Raw genomic sequence first — 21069 nt, 5'->3', positions numbered from 1 at the left:
TCCCTTACCATCTTGACCTCTGGCCATTTTGATTCATAATCCATAAGGACCAAAATGAAACGGAACCCACCTGGAAGAACTTCATATGCCCCCTGGCATCAGTACCAAGTTTCAACCAAGGACCTTTTGAGAACCTAATAGGCAACAAAGGGGGTACAGACACTTTCAAACTTTTGTCAGCTGCGCTGCAGACACAACAATTTGGAGACTATAAGATCAACCTCAGCATCCATTCCTGGCCACCAGTAAGTGTCCCGGATCCGACGCTTGGTAAGTGTGGATCCGAGGTGACCCTCATGGGCTCTCTCAATAATAGGTTTGTCTCACAATTGCTGTCTAACTGAGTTAAAGTGGCTCCAAAACCTACTTGTCTGGCATCGACAGTGACGCAGCACGGTAAACTGGGGTCAAACGGTTTCAAAGCAGCACCATCTTTTAAAGCAGATTTGACAAATTTAAGAGCCATAACACATTTGTTTCGCCCTTCAAACTTGACCCCCTTTTTTAGGAGATTACTTATGGGATGTACAATAGTTTCAAAATTGGGAATAAACCGTGAGTAGTACTCACATAGCTCCAGTAACGACTTCATACCAGCTTTTTCCACTGGTTCAGGGGCATCAACGATGGCTTGAAGTAATCCTGGTCTAGGACTGACCCCATCATAAGAAATGACATGTACCAAATATTCAACTTTAGAACGCAGAAATTGACACTTCTCTTTTTTTAACACAACAACACGTTATTTTAATAATGTTAAGACTTTGTCGAGGACAGCATCATGAGGAGCATCATCATTACCAAAAATGAGAACATCATCCTGAAATACTAGTGCACCATGAACATCTCTAAGGATATTGCTCATTATCCTCTGAAAAACAGACGCTGCTGACTTAAGCCCAAAAGGCATCCGACAGTAGCGAAATGTTCCCAGAGGTGATACAAAGGTGGAAGATGGTGAGATTCAGGATCCAGTTCCACCTGGTGGTAGGCACTGGCTAAACCAAGTTTTGTAAAAAAACATGCCCCCTTGGTGGAAGAAAATAAGTCATTAATGTTGGGTAGTGGATGGGAATCCACCCATATTTCTTTGTTTAAGGACCTGAAGTCGACACAGACTCGAAGATCCCCTCCCCTTTCCTGGCCTGCCTGCTTTTTCAGAAAACATGCTCATGCCACACCAACCTCTGGGGAGCATCTAGGGACAGCACCTCCGCATCAGCGGACCCACTCCAACGTAGTCCGAAGCCTATGTCTGGCACAAAGGCAGCCAGTCTAATCATGGCAACACTGACCAGCAGTGACGTTGAAATCGGCTTATCTCTTTCGCAAAGTAGCACCCATTTGTTGCAGGAAACTCAGATAAGTGGACAATAACAGCTAAAGCCAGCAATAGTAGTTTCTCCTGGAGTACCAGTAGTTCGGAAGATTCCTCATGTTGAGGAAGTAGAAGAAGCCCCTCTTTCAGAAGATCCATTGTCTTCAAGTCTCAAGCAAGAAAAAGGAGATAATCCACCATCTCTTCTTGAAGTCCCCCTTCTGATGATCAAGACTCCACTTAGATGCCACCTCCATCTCAGAGTGAGACACACCAGGAGAGGTTAGGAGAAAACACGTTTCCTGAAAGCCTTAGAGTTCTGGGTGCAGAAAAGGAGAATGATGATGAGCCAGTCATCATGAATGTTAGCCACTCCCCAGTGTAGATCAACGTCACCCCCATCTCAACCTGCTCTGAGGCATGTGGCACCGACTCTACCACCACCACTTCCAGCTACCATACTTGCAAAGGGCCCGCAGTGACCTATATCGACAACCACCTCAGTAGAAGTAGGCACTGCAGAGAGGCAAATGTCAAAAAACCCACCTACCGCCAATTCATCTGCCATTGTCAGTGGCACCAAATTATTTACAACAAGGGGTGGTGATGGACAGAGTCTCTGAATTAAGCAGAGTACTCTCACCCAGTCAAGAGATCAGGGCTCGATCCAACACCGTTTTTTAGCTCATTGCACCATCCCAGTTTCAGAACCTGGCTGTATGCAAATTAGTCTGTCCCTGGCCCAGTACATCATGGGAACAGGGCAGACCAGACTACAAAAGCCAATTCTTACACTGGGAAGGAAACAAGTTTCCGGGGACCGGTTTCTGGCATTACAGCCGTCTTCGGCCCGGCTTGCTTGAATCCTGATGGTGCAATGAGCAAGGGACTCACATCTGAGTATACCCTTCCACGCTTAGGGTGGACAAAATTATTTACAACAAGGGGTGGTGATGGACAGAGTCTCTGAATTAAGCAGAGTACTCTCACCCAGTCAAGAGATCAGGGCTAGATCCAACACCGTTTTTTAGCTCATTGCACCATCCCAGTTTCAGAACCTGGCTGTATGCAAATTAGTCTGTCCCTGGCCCAGTACATCATGGGAACAGGGCAGACCAGACTACAAAAGCCAATTCTTACACTGGGAAGGAAACAAGCTTCCGGGGACCGGTTTCTGGCATTACAGCCGTCTTCGGCCCGGCTTGCTTGAATCCTGATGGTGCAATGAGCAAGGGACTCACATCTGAGTATACCCTTCCACGCTTAGGGTGGACAAAATTATTTACAACAAGGGGTGGTGATGGACAGAGTCTCTGAATTAAGCAGAGTACTCTCACCCAGTCAAGAGATCAGGGCTAGATCCAACACCGTTTTTTAGCTCATTGCACCATCCCAGTTTCAGAACCTGGCTGTATGCAAATTAGTCTGTCCCTGGCCCAGTACATTATGGGAACAGGGCAGACCAGACTACAAAAGCCAATTCTTACACTGGGAAGGAAACAAGCTTCCGGGGACCGGTTTCTGGCATTACAGCCGTCTTCGGCCCGGCTTGCTTGAATCCTGATGGTGCAATGAGCAAGGGACTCACATCTGAGTATACCCTTCCACGCTTAGGGTGGACAAAATTATTTACAACAAGGGGTGGTGATGGACAGAGTCTCTGAATTAAGCAGAGTACTCTCACCCAGTCAAGAGATCAGGGCTAGATCCAACACCGTTTTTTAGCTCATTGCACCATCCCAGTTTCAGAACCTGGCTGTATGCAAATTAGTCTGTCCCTGGCCCAGTACATCATGGGAACAGGGCAGACCAGACTACAAAAGCCAATTCTTACACTGGGAAGGAAACAAGCTTCCGGGGACCGGTTTCTGGCATTACAGCCGTCTTCGGCCCGGCTTGCTTGAATCCTGATGGTGCAATGAGCAAGGGACTCACATCTGAGTATACCCTTCCACGCTTAGGGTGGACAAAATTATTTACAACAAGGGGTGGTGATGGACAGAGTCTCTGAATTAAGCAGAGTACTCTCACCCAGTCAAGAGATCAGGGCTAGATCCAACACCGTTTTTTAGCTCATTGCACCATCCCAGTTTCAGAACCTGGCTGTATGGCCACTATAGGTGTGGCAGGGTATACTCAGACATGAGTCCCTTTCTCACTGCTCCATCAGGATTCAAGCAAGCCGGGCCGAAGAGGCTGAAATGCCAGAAACCGGTCCCCGGTAGCTTGTCTCCTTTCTGGTGAAGAATTGGCTTGGTAGTTTGGTCTGCCCTGTTCCCATGATGCACTGGGCCAGGGCCAGGGACAGACTAATTTGCATATAGCCAGGTTCTGAGCTGGGATGGGGCAGTGAGATAAATAACGGTGATGGATCAAGCCCTGATCTTAGTACTGGGTAAGAGTGGTCTGCTTAATTCAGACACTCTGTTCATCACCACCCCCTTTTCTGAATCGATTTTGGCCACTATAGGTGTGGCAGGGTATACTCAGACATGAGTCCCTTTCTCACTGCTCCATCAGGATTCAAGCAAGCCGGGCCGAAGAGGCTGAAATGCCAGAAACCGGTCCCCGGTAGCTTGTCTCCTTTCTGGTGAAGAATTGGCTTGGTAGTTTGGTCTGCCCTGTTCCCATGATGCACTGGGCCAGGGCCAGGGACAGACTAATTTGCATATAGCCAGGTTCTGAGCTGGGATGGGGCAGTGAGATAAATAACGGTGATGGATCAAGCCCTGATCTTAGTACTGGGTAAGAGTGGTCTGCTTAATTCAGACACTCTGTTCATCACCACCCCCTTTTCTGAATCGATTTTGGCCACTATAGGTGTGGCAGGGTATACTCAGACATGAGTCCCTTTCTCACTGCTCCATCAGGATTCAAGCAAGCCGGGCCGAAGAGGCTGAAATGCCAGAAACCGGTCCCCGGTAGCTTGTCTCCTTTCTGGTGAAGAATTGGCTAGGTAGTTTGGTCTGCCCTGTTCCCATGATGCACTGGGCCAGGGCCAGGGACAGACTAATTTGCATATAGCCAGGTTCTGAGCTGGGATGGGGCAGTGAGATAAATAACGGTGATGGATCAAGCCCTGATCTTAGTACTGGGTAAGAGTGGTCTGCTTAATTCAGACACTCTGTTCATCACCACCCCCTTTTCTGAATCGATTTTGGCCACTATAGGTGTGGCAGGGTATACTCAGACATGAGTCCCTTTCTCACTGCTCCATCAGGATTCAAGCAAGCCGGGCCGAAGAGGCTGAAATTCCAGAAACCGGTCCCCGGTAGCTTGTCTCCTTTCTGGTGAAGAATTGGCTTGGTAGTTTGGTCTGCCCTGTTCCCATGATGCACTGGGCCAGGGCCAGGGCCAGGGACAGACTAATTTGCATATAGCCAGGTTCTGAGCTGGGATGGGGCAGTGAGATAAATAACGGTGATGGATCAAGCCCTGATCTTAGTACTGGGTAAGAGTGGTCTGCTTAATTCAGACACTCTGTTCATCACCACCCCCTTTTCTGAATCGATTTTGGCCACTATAGGTGTGGCAGGGTATACTCAGACATGAGTCCCTTTCTCACTGCTCCATCAGGATTCAAGCAAGCCGGGCCGAAGAGGCTGAAATGCCAGAAACCGGTCCCCGGTAGCTTGTCTCCTTTCTGGTGAAGAATTGGCTTGGTAGTTTGGTCTGCCCTGTTCCCATGATGCACTGGGCCAGGGCCAGGGACAGACTAATTTGCATATAGCCAGGTTCTGAGCTGGGATGGGGCAGTGAGATAAATAACGGTGATGGATCAAGCCCTGATCTTAGTACTGGGTAAGAGTGGTCTGCTTAATTCAGACACTCTGTTCATCACCACCCCCTTTTCTGAATCGATTTTGGCCACTATAGGTGTGGCAGGGTATACTCAGACATGAGTCCCTTTCTCACTGCTCCATCAGGATTCAAGCAAGCCGGGCCGAAGAGGCTGAAATGCCAGAAACCGGTCCCCGGTAGCTTGTCTCCTTTCTGGTGAAGAATTGGCTTGGTAGTTTGGTCTGCCCTGTTCCCATGATGCACTGGGCCAGGGCCAGGGACAGACTAATTTGCATATAGCCAGGTTCTGAGCTGGGATGGGGCAGTGAGATAAATAACGGTGATGGATCAAGCCCTGATCTTAGTACTGGGTAAGAGTGGTCTGCTTAATTCAGACACTCTGTTCATCACCACCCCCTTTTCTGAATCGATTTTGGCCACTATAGGTGTGGCAGGGTATACTCAGGCATGAGTCCCTTTCTCACTGCTCCATCAGGATTCAAGCAAGCCGGGCCGAAGAGGCTGAAATGCCAGAAACCGGTCTCCGGTAGCTTGTCTCCTTTCTGGTGAAGAATTGGCTTGGTAGTTTGGTCTGCCCTGTTCCCATGATGCACTGGGCCAGGGCCAGGGACAGACTAATTTGCATATAGCCAGGTTCTGAGCTGGGATGGGGCAGTGAGATAAATAACGGTGATGGATCAAGCCCTGATCTTAGTACTGGGTAAGAGTGGTCTGCTTAATTCAGACACTCTGTTCATCACCACCCCCTTTTCTGAATCGATTTTGGCCACTATAGGTGTGGCAGGGTATACTCAGACATGAGTCCCTTTCTCACTGCTCCATCAGGATTCAAGCAAGCCGGGCCGAAGAGGCTGAAATGCCAGAAACCGGTCCCCGGTAGCTTGTCTCCTTTCTGGTGAAGAATTGGCTTGGTAGTTTGGTCTGCCCTGTTCCCATGATGCACTGGGCCAGGGACAGACTAATTTGCATATAGCCAGGTTCTGAGCTGGGATGGGGCAGTGAGCTAAATAACGGTGATGGATCAAGCCCTGATCTTAGTACTGGGTAAGAGTGGTCTGCTTAATTCAGACACTCTGTTCATCACCACCCCCTTTTCTGAATCGATTGTCAGTGGCACCAGCATCAAAAAAGTGGAGCGCCCCAGTTTGGGACTTCTGTACGGTTACCAAAAAAAAGCTGAACACTGCCGTATGCTCTATTTGTAGAGAAAGTGTTAGTCGGTGTAATGCTGGGTACAAACTAAGGCACCAGAGGTCAAACTATGGTACCAGAGGCCAAACAACCATTTGAGAAAACCACACAATCCAGTGGGAGGAGCACCTTAGTGGCCAAAAAAGTACAAGTGGCATTGGTGAAGGGGGGGAAAGGCTGAGCAGGGAATCAGATCCAATCACACTGGAATGTGAAGAAGAGGAAGACATTTTAATTTCACAAATCAGCCCTGTCCCCAGCAGTGCAGTAGTGTCTTCCACATCAGCAACATCGCAATGGCACAAGACTCAGGTCAAGACACCAAGGCAAGAATGTACAATGACTGCTAAGCTGAGATGCACATTGGGCCTACCACTGTCTGTTCTCAAGATGTCAACTGCATCAGTGCCACTAAAAAAGAAAGAATCCAGGCAACTATCCCTGACATGTTTAAGCAGGAGGGGCAGTATGAACGCAACCACCCAACAACACATTTGTACAAAGCAAAGCTGGCTGAAATGTTAGTGCTTGACCTCCTCTCTTTTTCGGTTGTGGAAGGGGTGGGTTTTCTACCCAAAATGGAAGGTTCCCAGCCGGTCCTATTCTGTCAGAGTTGCTGTTCCAGCGCTACCTCACAATGTGCTGGAATTGCTTGGACAAGCTGTACAGCAGAGTGCTTTTCACTCTTTCAACCTGACGACAGACATGTGGGCCCGTTGCCAAGCTACTGTTGCACATGTGCATCACTGCACATTAGATCTCTTTTGTGGGGGTTAGAGGAATGAAACCTGCATGTGTTGACATTGCTGAGACATTTCAATGGTGCTCTGAATCATGCACCAGTAGCCGTGTTTGCTGTGGAGATATCCCATTCTGCTGCAAACATCTAGGAAGACTTTATCAACAAGATTTTGAATGGCTGCGACCAAGAGGGCTTAACATTGGATTTGTTGCCACAGACAATGGCACTAATATAGTTAAGGCCACAGCAGATGGTGGCTATTTCAGGGTCCTGCGATTGGCGCACTGCATCACATAATTGTACAGGACTTACTAAAAAAAGAAGACCAAGTCAGCAACTTACTGTCAAGCTACAGAACAATTAGCACTCATTTCAGCTATTCTTTTAAAACCTGGAAGCAGCTGAGGGTCATTCAGCATGATAATAAATTGCCAGATAGAGCACTCATACCAGAGGTGCCAACACATTGGAACTCACATGATTACATGTTGCACCGTCTGTTTGAGAAGTACAGGCTTATCAATTAATTTGTCAAGCAAAGTGGGGATGCAACTGTGAAAGGCATGATTATTGAGATGGAACAATGGGGCTTATTAAATGCCTGACAGAGATGCTGCTTCCTTTGAGGTTTTCACACAGGAAGTCAGCAAGGAGGACAGTACCATGGGCCAAGCTATCCCATTGTTGCATATGCTACAGAAACAGCTAAAGGTGTCTGAAATGTACATAGGTGTGGACAAAAAACAGATGCACATGAGTTGGTGGAGAGCTTAATCCTTTGCTTATCTGTTAATGCAAGGGTGCACAGAGACATTGGGGTCTATTGCAATGTCGGGTGGTCCCGACCTCCTGATTAGGATGCAAACGAACACTGTTCCGACATTTCCCTATGAGTGCATGTATTACGGCTGTAAACCAGCCATAGAAAATGCCCCCAAAGGGAAATGGGAGGTGCATGGATTAACAGGGGGCAGCATAGGTGCCTCCTTTGCCCCCAACCAGAGGCCACCGAACACACTTTCCGACAGGGTTTTCATGTCAGAAAGGCTGGCATGGAAACACTGCCCGAAAGTATGCTTTGTAATCCCAAGGGCAGAAAAAACGACTTTAGGGATTATGGGCCAGCCTCCAACTGGCCAACAATGCTCCTTGAGCCCGTCAGAACCCAGCTGGAATGACCAGCCATTCAGTTTTCAACCACCAGCAATGCAATGAGGCTGTTGGAGAGTAAACTGAGATTTGACCCGAAAGGTCAGAGTATTACCAGGCTGCATTATAATCGGCCCTATTGTGTCATCCAAACATTACATCTGTGCCACAATCATTAATCCACAGTACAAACAAGTACTGGCCACTTTCATTCCTTTTTCATACCGGGATGTTTCAAACTACAAGACGTGGATTGCCGAGCAAGCCAGTGACCTAGAAACCAAATGGCTGGGAATTAGAGGCCCACCCCTCCAGGGCATACGTTCTGCAGTGCTGGCTTCAAATTCAGAGCCTGAGAGCAGTGCTGTTGGCTCACAGCACCAACAACAACAAAAACACCAGCAACAACAGGATCGGGAGCATCAACCTCAAAATCTGCATATGATTGGTTTCTAGAGGCAAGGCTTATGTCCAGTGCAGAGCAACGGCAAAAGAGGTGGAGAAACATGGAGCACCTATGACTATTGAGAGGAGGGTCCAGGCCTATATGGATGACCCAACAGAGGACTATTTGATCAAAACCCATTGGTGTATTAGTATGGGAGGAGGTGTCAATGACCAGTGCTTGGAAGGCTGGCAATAAACTATCTGACTGCCCGGTAGCCAGTATGTCTGCTGAGCATGTGTTCAGTGCAACTGGTGCAGTTGTCACAGTGAGAAGGATCAGTCTCTTGCCTCAAAATGTGGAGAGAATAAATATGATCAAAATGAATCAGCACTTTATATCACTGAAGTATACCATACCTGAAGCACGACAAGAAGAGGATTAGGGTAATTGGTGAGACTCAGGTTATGTAGTAGTGTGTTAGTAATAACAATACTAATTATACTAATAATATTTACAACAACAATAATGAGAACTTTTAAAAACAACATGTTATAATAGCAGCAGAACTCAAGGCAATCAATGAAAGGCACTGAAGAGTGACCTTTTATAGATGATTCAGTAAGTCTAAATCTGAACTAAAACGGATTGTGAATTATGCAGCAAAGTGTGAGAAGATCTTTTGGGAAATATTTTTGAGAGAGACTAACTTGTTTATGAAATATTATGGTTTATACTCTGAGGTGATTTGAGCGGTGTCTTTGAATTATGATTGATAAATTTCATTACAGACAAGTGCATAGTTAGTCCAAGAGCACACATAGGGCCCTATTCAGAAGGAAAGACATAAAAGTAAGGACGGAGAGTCAGGCCTCTGCTTGAGTGTATTTTTAAAAGTTTTAACTATTTATAAATATTTACAGAAGTAGTACTCAAATGGTGAGCTATGTGCAAGTTTCTAGGTGTATGTCAAATCAAGTCACTGCTCCCCCTATGTAGAATTCTCCATTGAAGTGAAGTTTGCAAACAGAGAATGCAGCTCAGTGGGCAAACTCACACATTTTTTCCTCAGCAGGGTAAACGTCGCTCTTCCCCTCAACTTCGATTAAATGTAGGGCTAATAAAATAAGTAAAAATAAATAAAATAAAATAATCTGTGCTCTTTACCTTCCGGAAGGGGTATTGTGTCGGCCCTATGCTGGAGGAAATCTTTAACCATTTGAGGGATGGGAAGGAGTCTGATTGGCGTTTGTGAATGAACACAAATGTAAATATGTGTGTGCATCCTACACTTATTAAGGTAAACTGGATTCTTCCATATAAAATGGAGGTGAAATGTTCAAGACCTGTTATTGCATCACTAAGTTACAGTAAACAGTTATATAAATACTTTGCTCATAGAGTATGAGAAATGCAAGCCAGAAATATGTTATAACAGTTCCAAAAAGCCTCTCTCAACACATGACATTGTGGCCCCCTTTAGATTCTAGCCGAGGCCCAGAATGTTGCATTGAAACAAACATATTGCAGGACGGTCATTTGAACTTCAAACATTTGTGTTACAAATCAGCTTTGCAGTTGCTGTAACACTGAACGCCAGAGGGGATCCTGTGCGGATTCACTGATGGGAATTTCCTTTTACATGATGGCAAGACTCATGCAAAACATAGACTTCCACAGGCCTAAACCTCACCATTTGGTGTATACAGTAAAGACAAAAATATTTTAGGTTGGGCGTAATTTGTCTACCTACCAGTGGCTTTAGAATGGGGCTGTGAGGTAAATTTAAAGATTGCATCTCCTGCCACTGCACCCTAAAGATACTTTTGTTCTGAGTTATGAAGCACAACCAACAAGTTCAAATAGCAAACTGGGCTGTGTTTTGTGATTCTGCTGATGGTTTAATCAGGAGCACTAAAATGTATATTGGTAGAAGTTTACATAACTTTAAGCCTTAGGAAAATTAAGAGATGAGGCATTTTGTGTTGTCTGTGATTTGCTGCATATGTAGAACTGAAGTCTTGGGAGGGACAGCAGACATCTGTCCCTGTCTTCATATTTTCTGCCTGGCAATTTGTTTTCAGAAAAACACCCTTTGTCCCTTTAAAGAACAGGGTCTGCTTTCAATAAAACAATATCTTCAGATAGAAAAGCCATCTGGGATACTATATGACTCTCAAATAGAAGGGAGATGCAACCTTGACATCAGCTCTAACGTGCAATTCAGAAAGGGTTACAAAATGTGTTTTGTGAGTTGGAAACCCTGGCCCTTGAATAACCAGGCCTAGAGCCTCCAGCACAGTTTCAGATTGCAATACCCATAGGTGTGTCAACTTGATTGGCAAAAAACCAGTCACTCAAGGGGCAAGAAAGACCTCACCAGTTTGCATGCATTCAAGGAATCAAGCCAGGCTTGCATGGTTCTCAAGGACACTATGCAAAGCTATAATGCATGGAAACACTCCATCACATTATCAGAGTGGGGTGTGGGGACCACAATTCGATTTGGGCATTCTCAGGAGCACACATGCTCACATATGTAGTGTGCTTATGAGGACACAACTAGGATGTCTTTTATGTCATAATGTGCAAAGTCAGGAGTTTGCACCTTGTGGAAGTCTATGGCATTGATAGTTATTTCAGTTCTAAGACTCGTGAAACCATGCACATCAATGGCCCAAAAGAACAAACATTAAAAATGTAAACTTGATTATAGTTAAATAATAAACAAAATGTTGCTCTCTTTTTCAGAAATGGATTCTCTACTGCTAGTAGTTATTCTGACTTTGGGACTGCATTGCTCAACTGTGCAGGTAAGAAAAATAAATATCATATAAAGGTGTAATCAAAGAAAAGGAAACACTTCAGAGTACATACACTCACTAATCTAATCACAAAGCTACAACTATGCAGAATCCTGCGCTGTTTAGAGATATATCTGGAGTGTCTCGTTTTTAGACTTAGTATGTCAGATAAAACAACCCCAAATGATTGTTTTTTGCCGGAGCAACTGAAAAAGCACTGAATTTCACTGTATTTATAATCTTTGGTGCTATCTGTTTCTAAAACAGTATTAGTTGCAGGCCTTCCTCTAAGCATCTCCCTGTGATGGATGCTGCTGTAATGACCAACTTCGGCCATAGCTGGGAATAGCGGGAAGAGGTGTGGCACAGTTGCCAGGGCGGTTGACTCCGGAACACAGGGGCTCTCGGTTCGATCCCCAGCACCGGCGGCAAGTTAGTCCAGCACCAAGTGGCTCTGGGTAGTAGCTTGCTTAATCTTCTCGACAGCCCCCAGTGCCTTGACACCCTTGGGTAATTGTTCATGCTTTACAAATACTGGGTTTCATAGCAAATCACTTAGTTTGCCATTGTGACCATCCACAATGTTCCTGGACCTCCACAATCTACTTCCACTCTCAAATTGTAAGCCTTGGTCACCTCTAAGTCAAGGGGCACTATCTTTATGTCATCTTCCTTTAGTGAGTGGGGTGCAGAGTTTTGTTTTTTGAAACTCGGATATCAGGATTGCGGTAAGACTTATCATTGTGCATATTTATGCCTCCATAATGTGTGTTCTCCAATAAAGAGCTGCACCAAATACACCTGGGGCCCGATATAGGTAAATTGGATTTACCGGTTCATAAATACTGAATTTTACCGATTCGCAATTCATGAATCGGTAAATCTAATGTAGGTAATTATTCTGTAAAAAATACCGAATCGGTAGGATTCGGTATTTACCGATTCTGTAATTACAGAATCTGTATTTGTCATTGATTCCTATGGGCTTTGAAGCCCATAGGAATAAATGGCAAATACTGATTCGGTAATTACAGAATCTGTAAAATTACCGATTTGCCAAGGGGGACAGTGTGTCACTTTGACACCCTGTTGCACCCCTGTTTCTGGCTTGTGTGCCTAAGGGCATGTATGTGTGCCACATGGCACAGGTGTACCTGCACAGATGTGCATGTACACTAGAATTCGTTATTTACCATGCAATAGTATTACATGGTAAATAACGAATCGGTAATGGCCTGTGGCACTGCTTAAAGTGCCACCTACATCTGTATTTACCGATTCGGTAAATTTACCGATTCTGTAAATTTTAAGGCCCGTACATCTCCATTTTGCAAATACCAGTCGGTAACGGCCGAAATCGGCCGTTACGGACTGGTATTTGCCGACCTACATCTGGCCCTTAGTCCTAGTCCTAGTTTGACACTGTTAAGGTCTCAAACACATGACTGTAAGAGCTGCTTCGCTCCATTCAGAAGGGTCAGCCGCCTTAAAACAAACATCTTCAGTGCCCATGCAGAGGCCTAAAAGGATTCTGTATGCCAGTTTGCTGAATTGTATGCTCTGCTTATGGTGAATACATTTACCTGGGAAATCCACAAGTTACACTATCAAAAAGAAAGAAGAGGTAAGCATTGCTCTGTGCTTCCTAGTACATGCTGCTTACACCATAATTTCAACCAGAACTATGACACAGGCACCTTCTGAGCTTACGCAGTGCCATCAAGTTTCTTTCCTACCTACGCTGCTTTTTCATACAGCAGCACTGTTTGTAATAACCAAATAGGCCCGGATCTCACAGGAATAGTACATGTATTTACATTGTAATTTCTTGATGGCTTAATATGACAAACAGTGTGACACTGACTTTCAATAACAGAATACTAAGCACTCACAATATATTGCATACAGAAACTTTGCAATTTTTCTGAAGAATAGAGCCTCAGGAAGATGGCTTAAACGTCCACCAGTAACTTTTTATCTGCTGCAATCAAATGTGAATGAGGTGCAAACTATACCTTTGTCATGAGTTGGAATTTATTTGCTTGGAAAAGTGCTTGAGAGCCAACAAATGAGACTGGCAGGGAGGTGAGATAAATAATAAAACATTACCAAGGTTAGAAGCTAAAAAAAGTACACAAACAAGTGAGAAAAGGAATAATTGAGGGAATAAATTAAATTAAAGCAAAATCCTTTCTAAACACTGAACAAAACAGTCATTCACATTGGCTCTACACCTTTCATAAGGTCAATATTCCTGCCTGAGAAGTCCCAGACTTCAGGTGGTACAGCATCTTTCAGGTCAGAGGGCAGATTGTCTGCTGTCATCATGGGAAATGACCCAACGGTCTGCTTCGTCAATTTAAAATCCATTCTCATCATAGGTCGGAAACTCATCACTCTCTGGTGTCCAGTAAATTATGCAATTTAACTTACAGAGTAAGTCCCTGCCCAATACTGGACATGAATCACACACTACAAACTGATGGCTCACTTCAAAGGGACCTATCTTTACTGCAACGGTTGCTGACACAGGGTTCATAATATGATTAATGGCAATAGCTACAACTTTGACATGTTTTCCCATGGGGAATAGGTTTGGGAGTTCTGCCGTCCCAACAGTAGAACGGGTGGGTCTCAATTAAAATTGACAAATGATGACCATTTACCTAACCTTCCATGAATACCACTCCGGTCCATCTCTAAAACTGCGCCAAGTACACCTCTCAGGCACCATCATTGTGATTGATAGAATCCATAGTCTCCGGAAATGTCAAAGACTGGCACTGTTGGAAACTGACATGATTCTTAAATACATTTGGGTTGGCTCCAGGAGCTGGGTTTGTTTAGGCCTGAAGAAGTATCAGGGTTCTACGGTTTCTGCAACTGCATATTTTATGCCTGCTTCGAAGTTACATTTAACATATACAATCACTTTGACAGTAGAGCAAGAAGAAAGAAGAAATGCGCACTCCCCAAAACAGGATGGTTGGAAGAAACACACCAGACAAGGGACCACACAAAATGGCGGCAGACATCGCGTGAAAAATGCAGCAATAAAAAAAATCAGGAAATGCGCCACATTAGAAGTACGAAAAAAATGCCACCAGGGTCCAGAGACGTTTCGGAGTACAGGGAGAGGCAGGAGGTCCAAAACCGAGAGGAAAATGTGCAGTTAGCAGTCAGCATGTGTCCTGATGCGGCGGAGCTCTCCGTCTAAGCGGTCATCTTGAATGGCGCCGAGGCCACGCCCCCATACAATCACTTTGAATTCTGTCTGAATTAACCGAGCACTTCCTTTTTCAATGTCCCACATTATTACAATGATGACATGGGTTAGACCCTTTACGAGGTGCTGCATCTATTCCGGTATTCGGATCAATCAGTTCTTAATGACCTCTACCTTGTGTACAACCGTTGCCATTACGCATCATCAAAACTCCTCTTTGGAACCAGACTTCCTCAATTGCCCTAATAACATACTTATTGTAACCTGCAGTTCCCATGCATAGGCGCTAACTTTGTCCGGGCCAACATGGTCTTTTCCTTATTCTTTTTCTGTTTCATTTCTTATTAAACACCACAATAACAAAGTGTTACATATAAAGGTGTACCCTACCTACAAATAACATTCTGTGGAATATGGGAAGCAATCTTTTGGCACAACCCAAGAAGACTTGTGAATGGCGCAAGATCACCTTGACTCAGGGCACATGCACATACCGCTTTCATGCACCTCCATTAGGAAAAACTCTGGACACCTCTTTTCAATACCCCCCTGAATCCTCCTTTTCTTTCTTTCCCTTCTGAATAAACGTATCCTTTATTTTCTCCAGATTACTCAATTTCTGTATACTGATCATTAACTCCATTAGATGTACCATCAACTCATGGGTCCTCCTGTTAATTAGAGTTTCCTCCTTTATGTGCAGCCTAAAGTTCTTTTGCAAAGGCTGTCTCTAAGATAAGTCAACCTCAAATTCAGCAGCAGCCTTTTGTACAGCATGTTGGGTAACTTCTTTACAGAGGAACACAAGTTCCTCAACATGGTATCCATCTGCTTAGCCCGCATTCAAATTTTCCTTGATAAACTTATCCTGTTCTATATTTAGCCTAGCAACATCTAGGGGTAATGCGGCTGCTTGTGCCTTAGGGCTTTCACCAATCTCTTCAGTTGTTCCAATTCCTGTTGATGTCCCACCTAACTTTGTTTGTGATCCTGTTTCTACAAATTCAGTAACTCTCAGTGTAGTAGGCACTGAGAAGACTGCAGGAGAATCTGGTACAGAACCTTGTGTACTTGAAACTCATACAACTATATCTGAGCTGAGGGTTGTGGTGACAGCAGTGATAACTGGGGTTCGTACCATTGTGTCAGAGCTATGGTATTTGGGGCTATTGTGACTAGGGCTGTTATTACTGGGGCAGCCAGAGTTACTTAACCCATTTGGTCTCGGACTCGGTTAGTAGTTGTAGTCTCATTATTGCCATCATCTGGCGAATTTCCTGCAATGGGATGAACTATAATTATTATATGGAGGCAGTCAATAAGCCAGTAGCTCCTCCAGAAACTCATAATTAGAATCACCATTGATGCTTGCTTTTTACTGTGCACCTTTGTAACCCTTTTCTTGTGCTTTATTTTTCTTTTCTTTACTATGTACTTACACATAATTCATCCTAAATCATACCTCTCTTCCATAACTGTTGTGTGGCATCTCACTTTGCATCCATCCAAATATCAACTATTCTTTTAGATTAGATCTGGTATTTATTTTTATCCTTTCTATTTGCAGCTCGCTCCCGTGCATTTAAAGCCTCATTGTGTGGGACTAGGTGCGGTTTTCATGTTGTACACATTTTTTTATTATATTCAAATTGAGTGTACCATGTTAGGGAAATTGCAAGGACCTTTCTTTCTCGGTAAACTTATTCCATTGTTTAAGCCAAATGCATGTGAGAAGCCCAACATTGATCACCACAATATTCTGGTGTGCCTTCAGGAGGATCCTCCTCACCCTCATGATCAGGCACCTGTACACAACCCCTAAACAAATCTCTCAACATCCTACAGCATTTTATTTTTATTTCAAGTTCGGCATCTCAAATGTATTAACTCAAAGAAAACAAGCAGCAGTTCTCAGTGAATCACAATGTAATACACAGTAATTTCAGCGTCCAATTCCAGCGCAGCACACTCTACACTGGTCTTTTTTCAGAGCAACACCTGTTGACGCGATGACCAATACCAGTGAACCATCCACACCAACCAACTAATACCAGTATGGCACCTGATGACGTGGCTTGGAGCAACTTCCAGTGGCTTACTCTCCTTCACAATTCGCTTTGCATAAGCAATATTTCACAAACACCAAAGTAAAAACAAATAACTCTTGTCTATTCCTCAAAAGAAATTCAAAGTTATCACTCACTCAAGGGAATACATGGTGAATAATGCTTTCCAGCCGTTATCACACGCACAAGTGAAATCTTGCCCATCTGGAAATCCTCCTGACTTGTGCAGTTTGCTCTCTTTGCAAAATTATGAACACTAATCGCTATAAGTGCACCCTTACAACAGTCCTTTAATAGTTCCCTATCTGAATTGTGCGGCCAATAGTACCTCACGACTCACATCACAAACTTTAACAGACAAGTTAAACCACAATATACGTATTCATTATCTAGGAATCTTAGACTACAATGAGTCAAGCAATATACACAAAAGAGCACATTAACTTTCTTCAATCCAGCTTCACAACTCTGTGACTCAAAGTGGACACCCCACCATAAAACCCACATCATTAGCAAAAGCACTGTAAAGCTTGGCAACACACAACTACCAACACATTGCCTTGCTTATACTCACACATGGCACACTACAACTGTTTTCAGAAGTGCTAGAACACCCCCAATACTCCGAACTGGACCATGGACTTAAGAGACACAGGCTGGGCATGGGTAGGTTTGACCCTTACTTGGGTATTGCTAGCTGCCTACACTTCAGTGACAAAGCATCCTCGTAGCTGCTAATTGATCTGGCAAACTTTCCTGTCCCTGTAAGCTCTGGTGCAGTTGTCAAATAAGTTGTGCCATTGGTCTATGGGCCTTTACATATTGATTGGAAGTGCAACAGAGAGGATGGCTTCCAAACTATGAAGACTTATTAAGATATTAGTCAAAGTTACATGCTTCAATAACTTAAATCATTCAGCAAATAGATTTATCCGATATGATATATATAAAAATGGTTATTCAGTTTGAGAACATACATTGAGAAGCCACTTAATGTGGCTTGATGCTCTCTTGTAAATAAGGCACCCTTTCACGCAATATTTCACATGAAAGGGGAGGGCAATTTATGTTGCGGTGGGCGTTTCACTACAACACATATTGATTTTGACACTGCCCCATATTTACAAGGGTGGCGTAAATATGGGGCAGCGCCAAAATTATGACCAAAAAAACCTGGTCTTACCATGAGGCAACAAGGAGAACATTTTTATTTCTCAGTGTTTTTGCTGTTTCTATGTGTGCTGCGTTGTGCAGCACACTTAGAAACAGCAAAATGCCATTAATTGTTTATGTGCAGGAAGGTGTCCCTTTCTGCATATAAGCATTCACAGAAAATGATGTTTTGCAACTTCTATGTCTGCTGCATTAACAGCAGACATAGAAGTTACAAAGTGCCATTACTGATAGTTTATGTGCAGGAAGGAACACCATTGTGCCAGGGTGAGTAGGTCGGCGCTAGGCAGCTAAATTAGCACTAGGGAAGGGGGAAACGTGGGGCTGCACTGTATTCTTGTAAATACATGCAACCCTGCATTTCAGAAGTGGCAGAGCGTGGCGTTAAGTCAAGAAGGTTAAGGCCACGCTCCGCCACTTCACTTGTAAATATACCCAAGAGTTTCAGGCATCAAAGCCACTGCATTCTTAGGAGCAGTGCTGAGCATAATTATTGATGTGCAATCAAAAAAGTATAGATACAATTCTATTGGGGAAACCTATATCTTCCAAACTGCCCATAATTTGTGTCTCACTATTGTAACAAACGTTGACTAAAGGTGAACAAAAGAAACATACTGTTGCTTCCATTGTAAGGTGCCTTTTTACAGTTTATGAGGAAAAAACGAAAGGTCAGGTCAGCTGTGCTCACCTTACTGCAAAACTCCATTTGGAGGGGATTAAAAAACATGCTTTCTAGCATTTGATCAAGGAGTTTGGCGAGTGCCTGCATTTTAATATTTTTATGCAGATTATCAATTAGGTTGATAGGCCAGTAATTGCCATTATCCTCCTTGTACCCTTTTGCTACTGGGTATACCGGACTCGGCCATCATTGCATTTGATACCAAGTTAATGTATGGAGCCCATATCTGTGGTACTAAAAGGAATAGGTAACTGGGAATTTTATCAGGTCCAAGGGCCTTTGAGCATTTTAGGAAACCAATGATAGAATGGTATCTTATAATGAGAATTCCAACCCACCTCTATCATGTACTTCTTGTCTTATAATTGGTAACCTTGCAATTGTAATAGAAGTGAAAAAAGGTAGAATATAGATCTCTAAAATGTTTCTCTAAAATGTGGATAAATATGTCAACCTACACTAGAAAGTGGTTGATGGCTTCCAAGGGCGACAATGTGTGGGAACATGCTGGGATCCTTCCTCTTTAATGCTTCTATGAGATCAAACCAATTGTTTCCCGTCCAGGATCTCTTGCTTTCAATAAACGCTCATAGTTTGGCCTGTGTCTCCTTTATTTCAGTCCTGTCCTGGATTTTATTGCTAGGTCAAGGTAATTTTTAGCCCTTCCATAATCTTTAGAGAACCGGGGAGATCTTTGGACTCTCACCGCAGTTGATTTTGTTTCCCTTAAAAAAACATTTCCATAATGACTCAAGCAATTTATTATGAATAGAAATGATATTAGACCCATTTGTAGACATGGGGATATCATGTGCAAATCAATACGTAGTGTCTGTGACTTCCTGCCCGATACACACTAAAATATTTGGGTGCTATATGCCCAAGTGATAGAACTTCTACTGCTGAGTACAGTCAGAAGGGATCTGTTGCATGACATTTAGTACCCAAAGACATTTAGTACTCAACACTGAGGTCATATAAACTGTTTGTAATCGCTATCCATTGATTCAATAATTGACATGTTACTCAGGGCAGGCCATAAACTGGCAGAGGGCATGACATAGTCAATCGTGCTTCTGTGATCAGTTCTGTTGAAAGTATGCACCCCTTTCCTATCTGATCTCATCTGTCCATTGTATGCTGTATGGCCCTGGTTTAGGGCAGTTAACTGTATTACAGTGGCATACCAGATTTTACTTGGTGTTAGTTCCAACAAGGATATACCTCACCTCTCACTTTCCAGCTATGGTAAAGAAAATGAGGCTTCAACTGGTTCTTTGGTTGAGTTACAATCCCCTACTATAATTATAATGCATTTATAAGGATTTCTTTCTGCGCAGGCCTCTCACTTATTGAATTGTTCTTCCGCACAATGCTTCTGTGTGCTATAATTGTATATATTGTGAAGCTTCATCATATGCCCTTCGAGGGAAATGAGCGTTAGGCCTAGAAAATCTATTTAGTTAGTTGGCAGCTGCCTGATTTTGTAGGCCCAAAAAATACTCACCCGAATCAACAAAAACCAAGAGGGTCGGCCCACTCCTTTGTGAATCACCTTACTATTAAAATGTATATAACCTGATGTATGAGCAGTAATGTCAACCACATCTCTTGAAACAGACATATTTCAAATTGGTCAACAAAAGATATCCCCGTCTGGGTCAAGAAGTTCCAAGCCAGGATATTCACACTGGGGCAAACATCCAACTCCACATTACCAGTAAGCGGAACTACCATTGAACAGGAAATATGAACAGCATCCCACCCAAAAATACTCCCAGATGATAGTGCCAAGTTGCCATCTCTATTACTAATGTTAGCTATCCTGTTACAAAAGGATCTTGTCACTAGTCTAAGAGCCCACATTTATCAATTTGAATTAGTGTGGGAATCTCTTGTCAGTCTAGTTGATTTATACCCCAATCAGAGACACAGCTAGAGTTTTCCTGATGAGACTCTTGTGAGTTTTTCTTGTTATTAGAAATGAAGGGTTATACATAAATGTATGGACGTACTAGGTTTTGGCAATGTGTGGAGATCTAAGGCCAGAAGTGCAGTTTGATATAAGTAAAGTCGTCAGAAAACGGCAATTAAAACCTAGCGGCCTAATCCAATGAAGTGCATTGTTAATCAATAAATCAGTGTCTTCCCTTGTCAAAGGAGAAAGTGTAGGCACTTTCATAATGTACAAAGCCCAATCTTTCGATGAGGTGAGGTTCCTCGATATAATAGGGGTAGGATCATTCCAAAAGGACTGCCCAAGGCAGATTCTCCTGTGGTCTTGCTGGCTGTGATCATTCTTTTGATGCAACTTTGGGGGAAAGTGGAAATCAACCAAGTTCCAAGTCAAATATAAAAAATCTTTAAATTCTTTAGAGTACAATATAGTACTCACTGTCTGAGAATACAATATCTACAAATCTCAGACTAATACCTTCAACAAATCAGTTGGCCTCCTTATTTCACCATCAACCAATGCATTCCTCTTGACTCTCACTATGCTGATTTGGGATAAAGTGCTCAAAGTGG

General features: G+C 43.6%; 1 protein-coding gene across 1 annotated transcript in view; it reads left to right on the top strand.

Annotated features, from left to right (window-relative positions):
* Positions 1-21069, top strand: part of LOC144762941 (serotriflin-like) — a 173416-nt gene that overhangs the window by 9856 nt on the left and 142491 nt on the right. The window contains exon 2 of the mRNA XM_078648241.1: positions 11338-11399. Coding sequence (XP_078504367.1) covers positions 11338-11399 — 62 coding nt within the window. The remainder of the gene's footprint in view (positions 1-11337; positions 11400-21069) is intronic.

The sequence above is a fragment of the Lissotriton helveticus genome, chromosome 6 (genome assembly GCF_964261635.1).
Source record: "Lissotriton helveticus chromosome 6, aLisHel1.1, whole genome shotgun sequence".
NCBI classification, from domain to species: Eukaryota; Metazoa; Chordata; class Amphibia; order Caudata; family Salamandridae; genus Lissotriton; species Lissotriton helveticus.
Note: the sequence above shows the minus strand (reverse complement) of the source record. Positions and strands in the feature narration are given on the sequence as shown.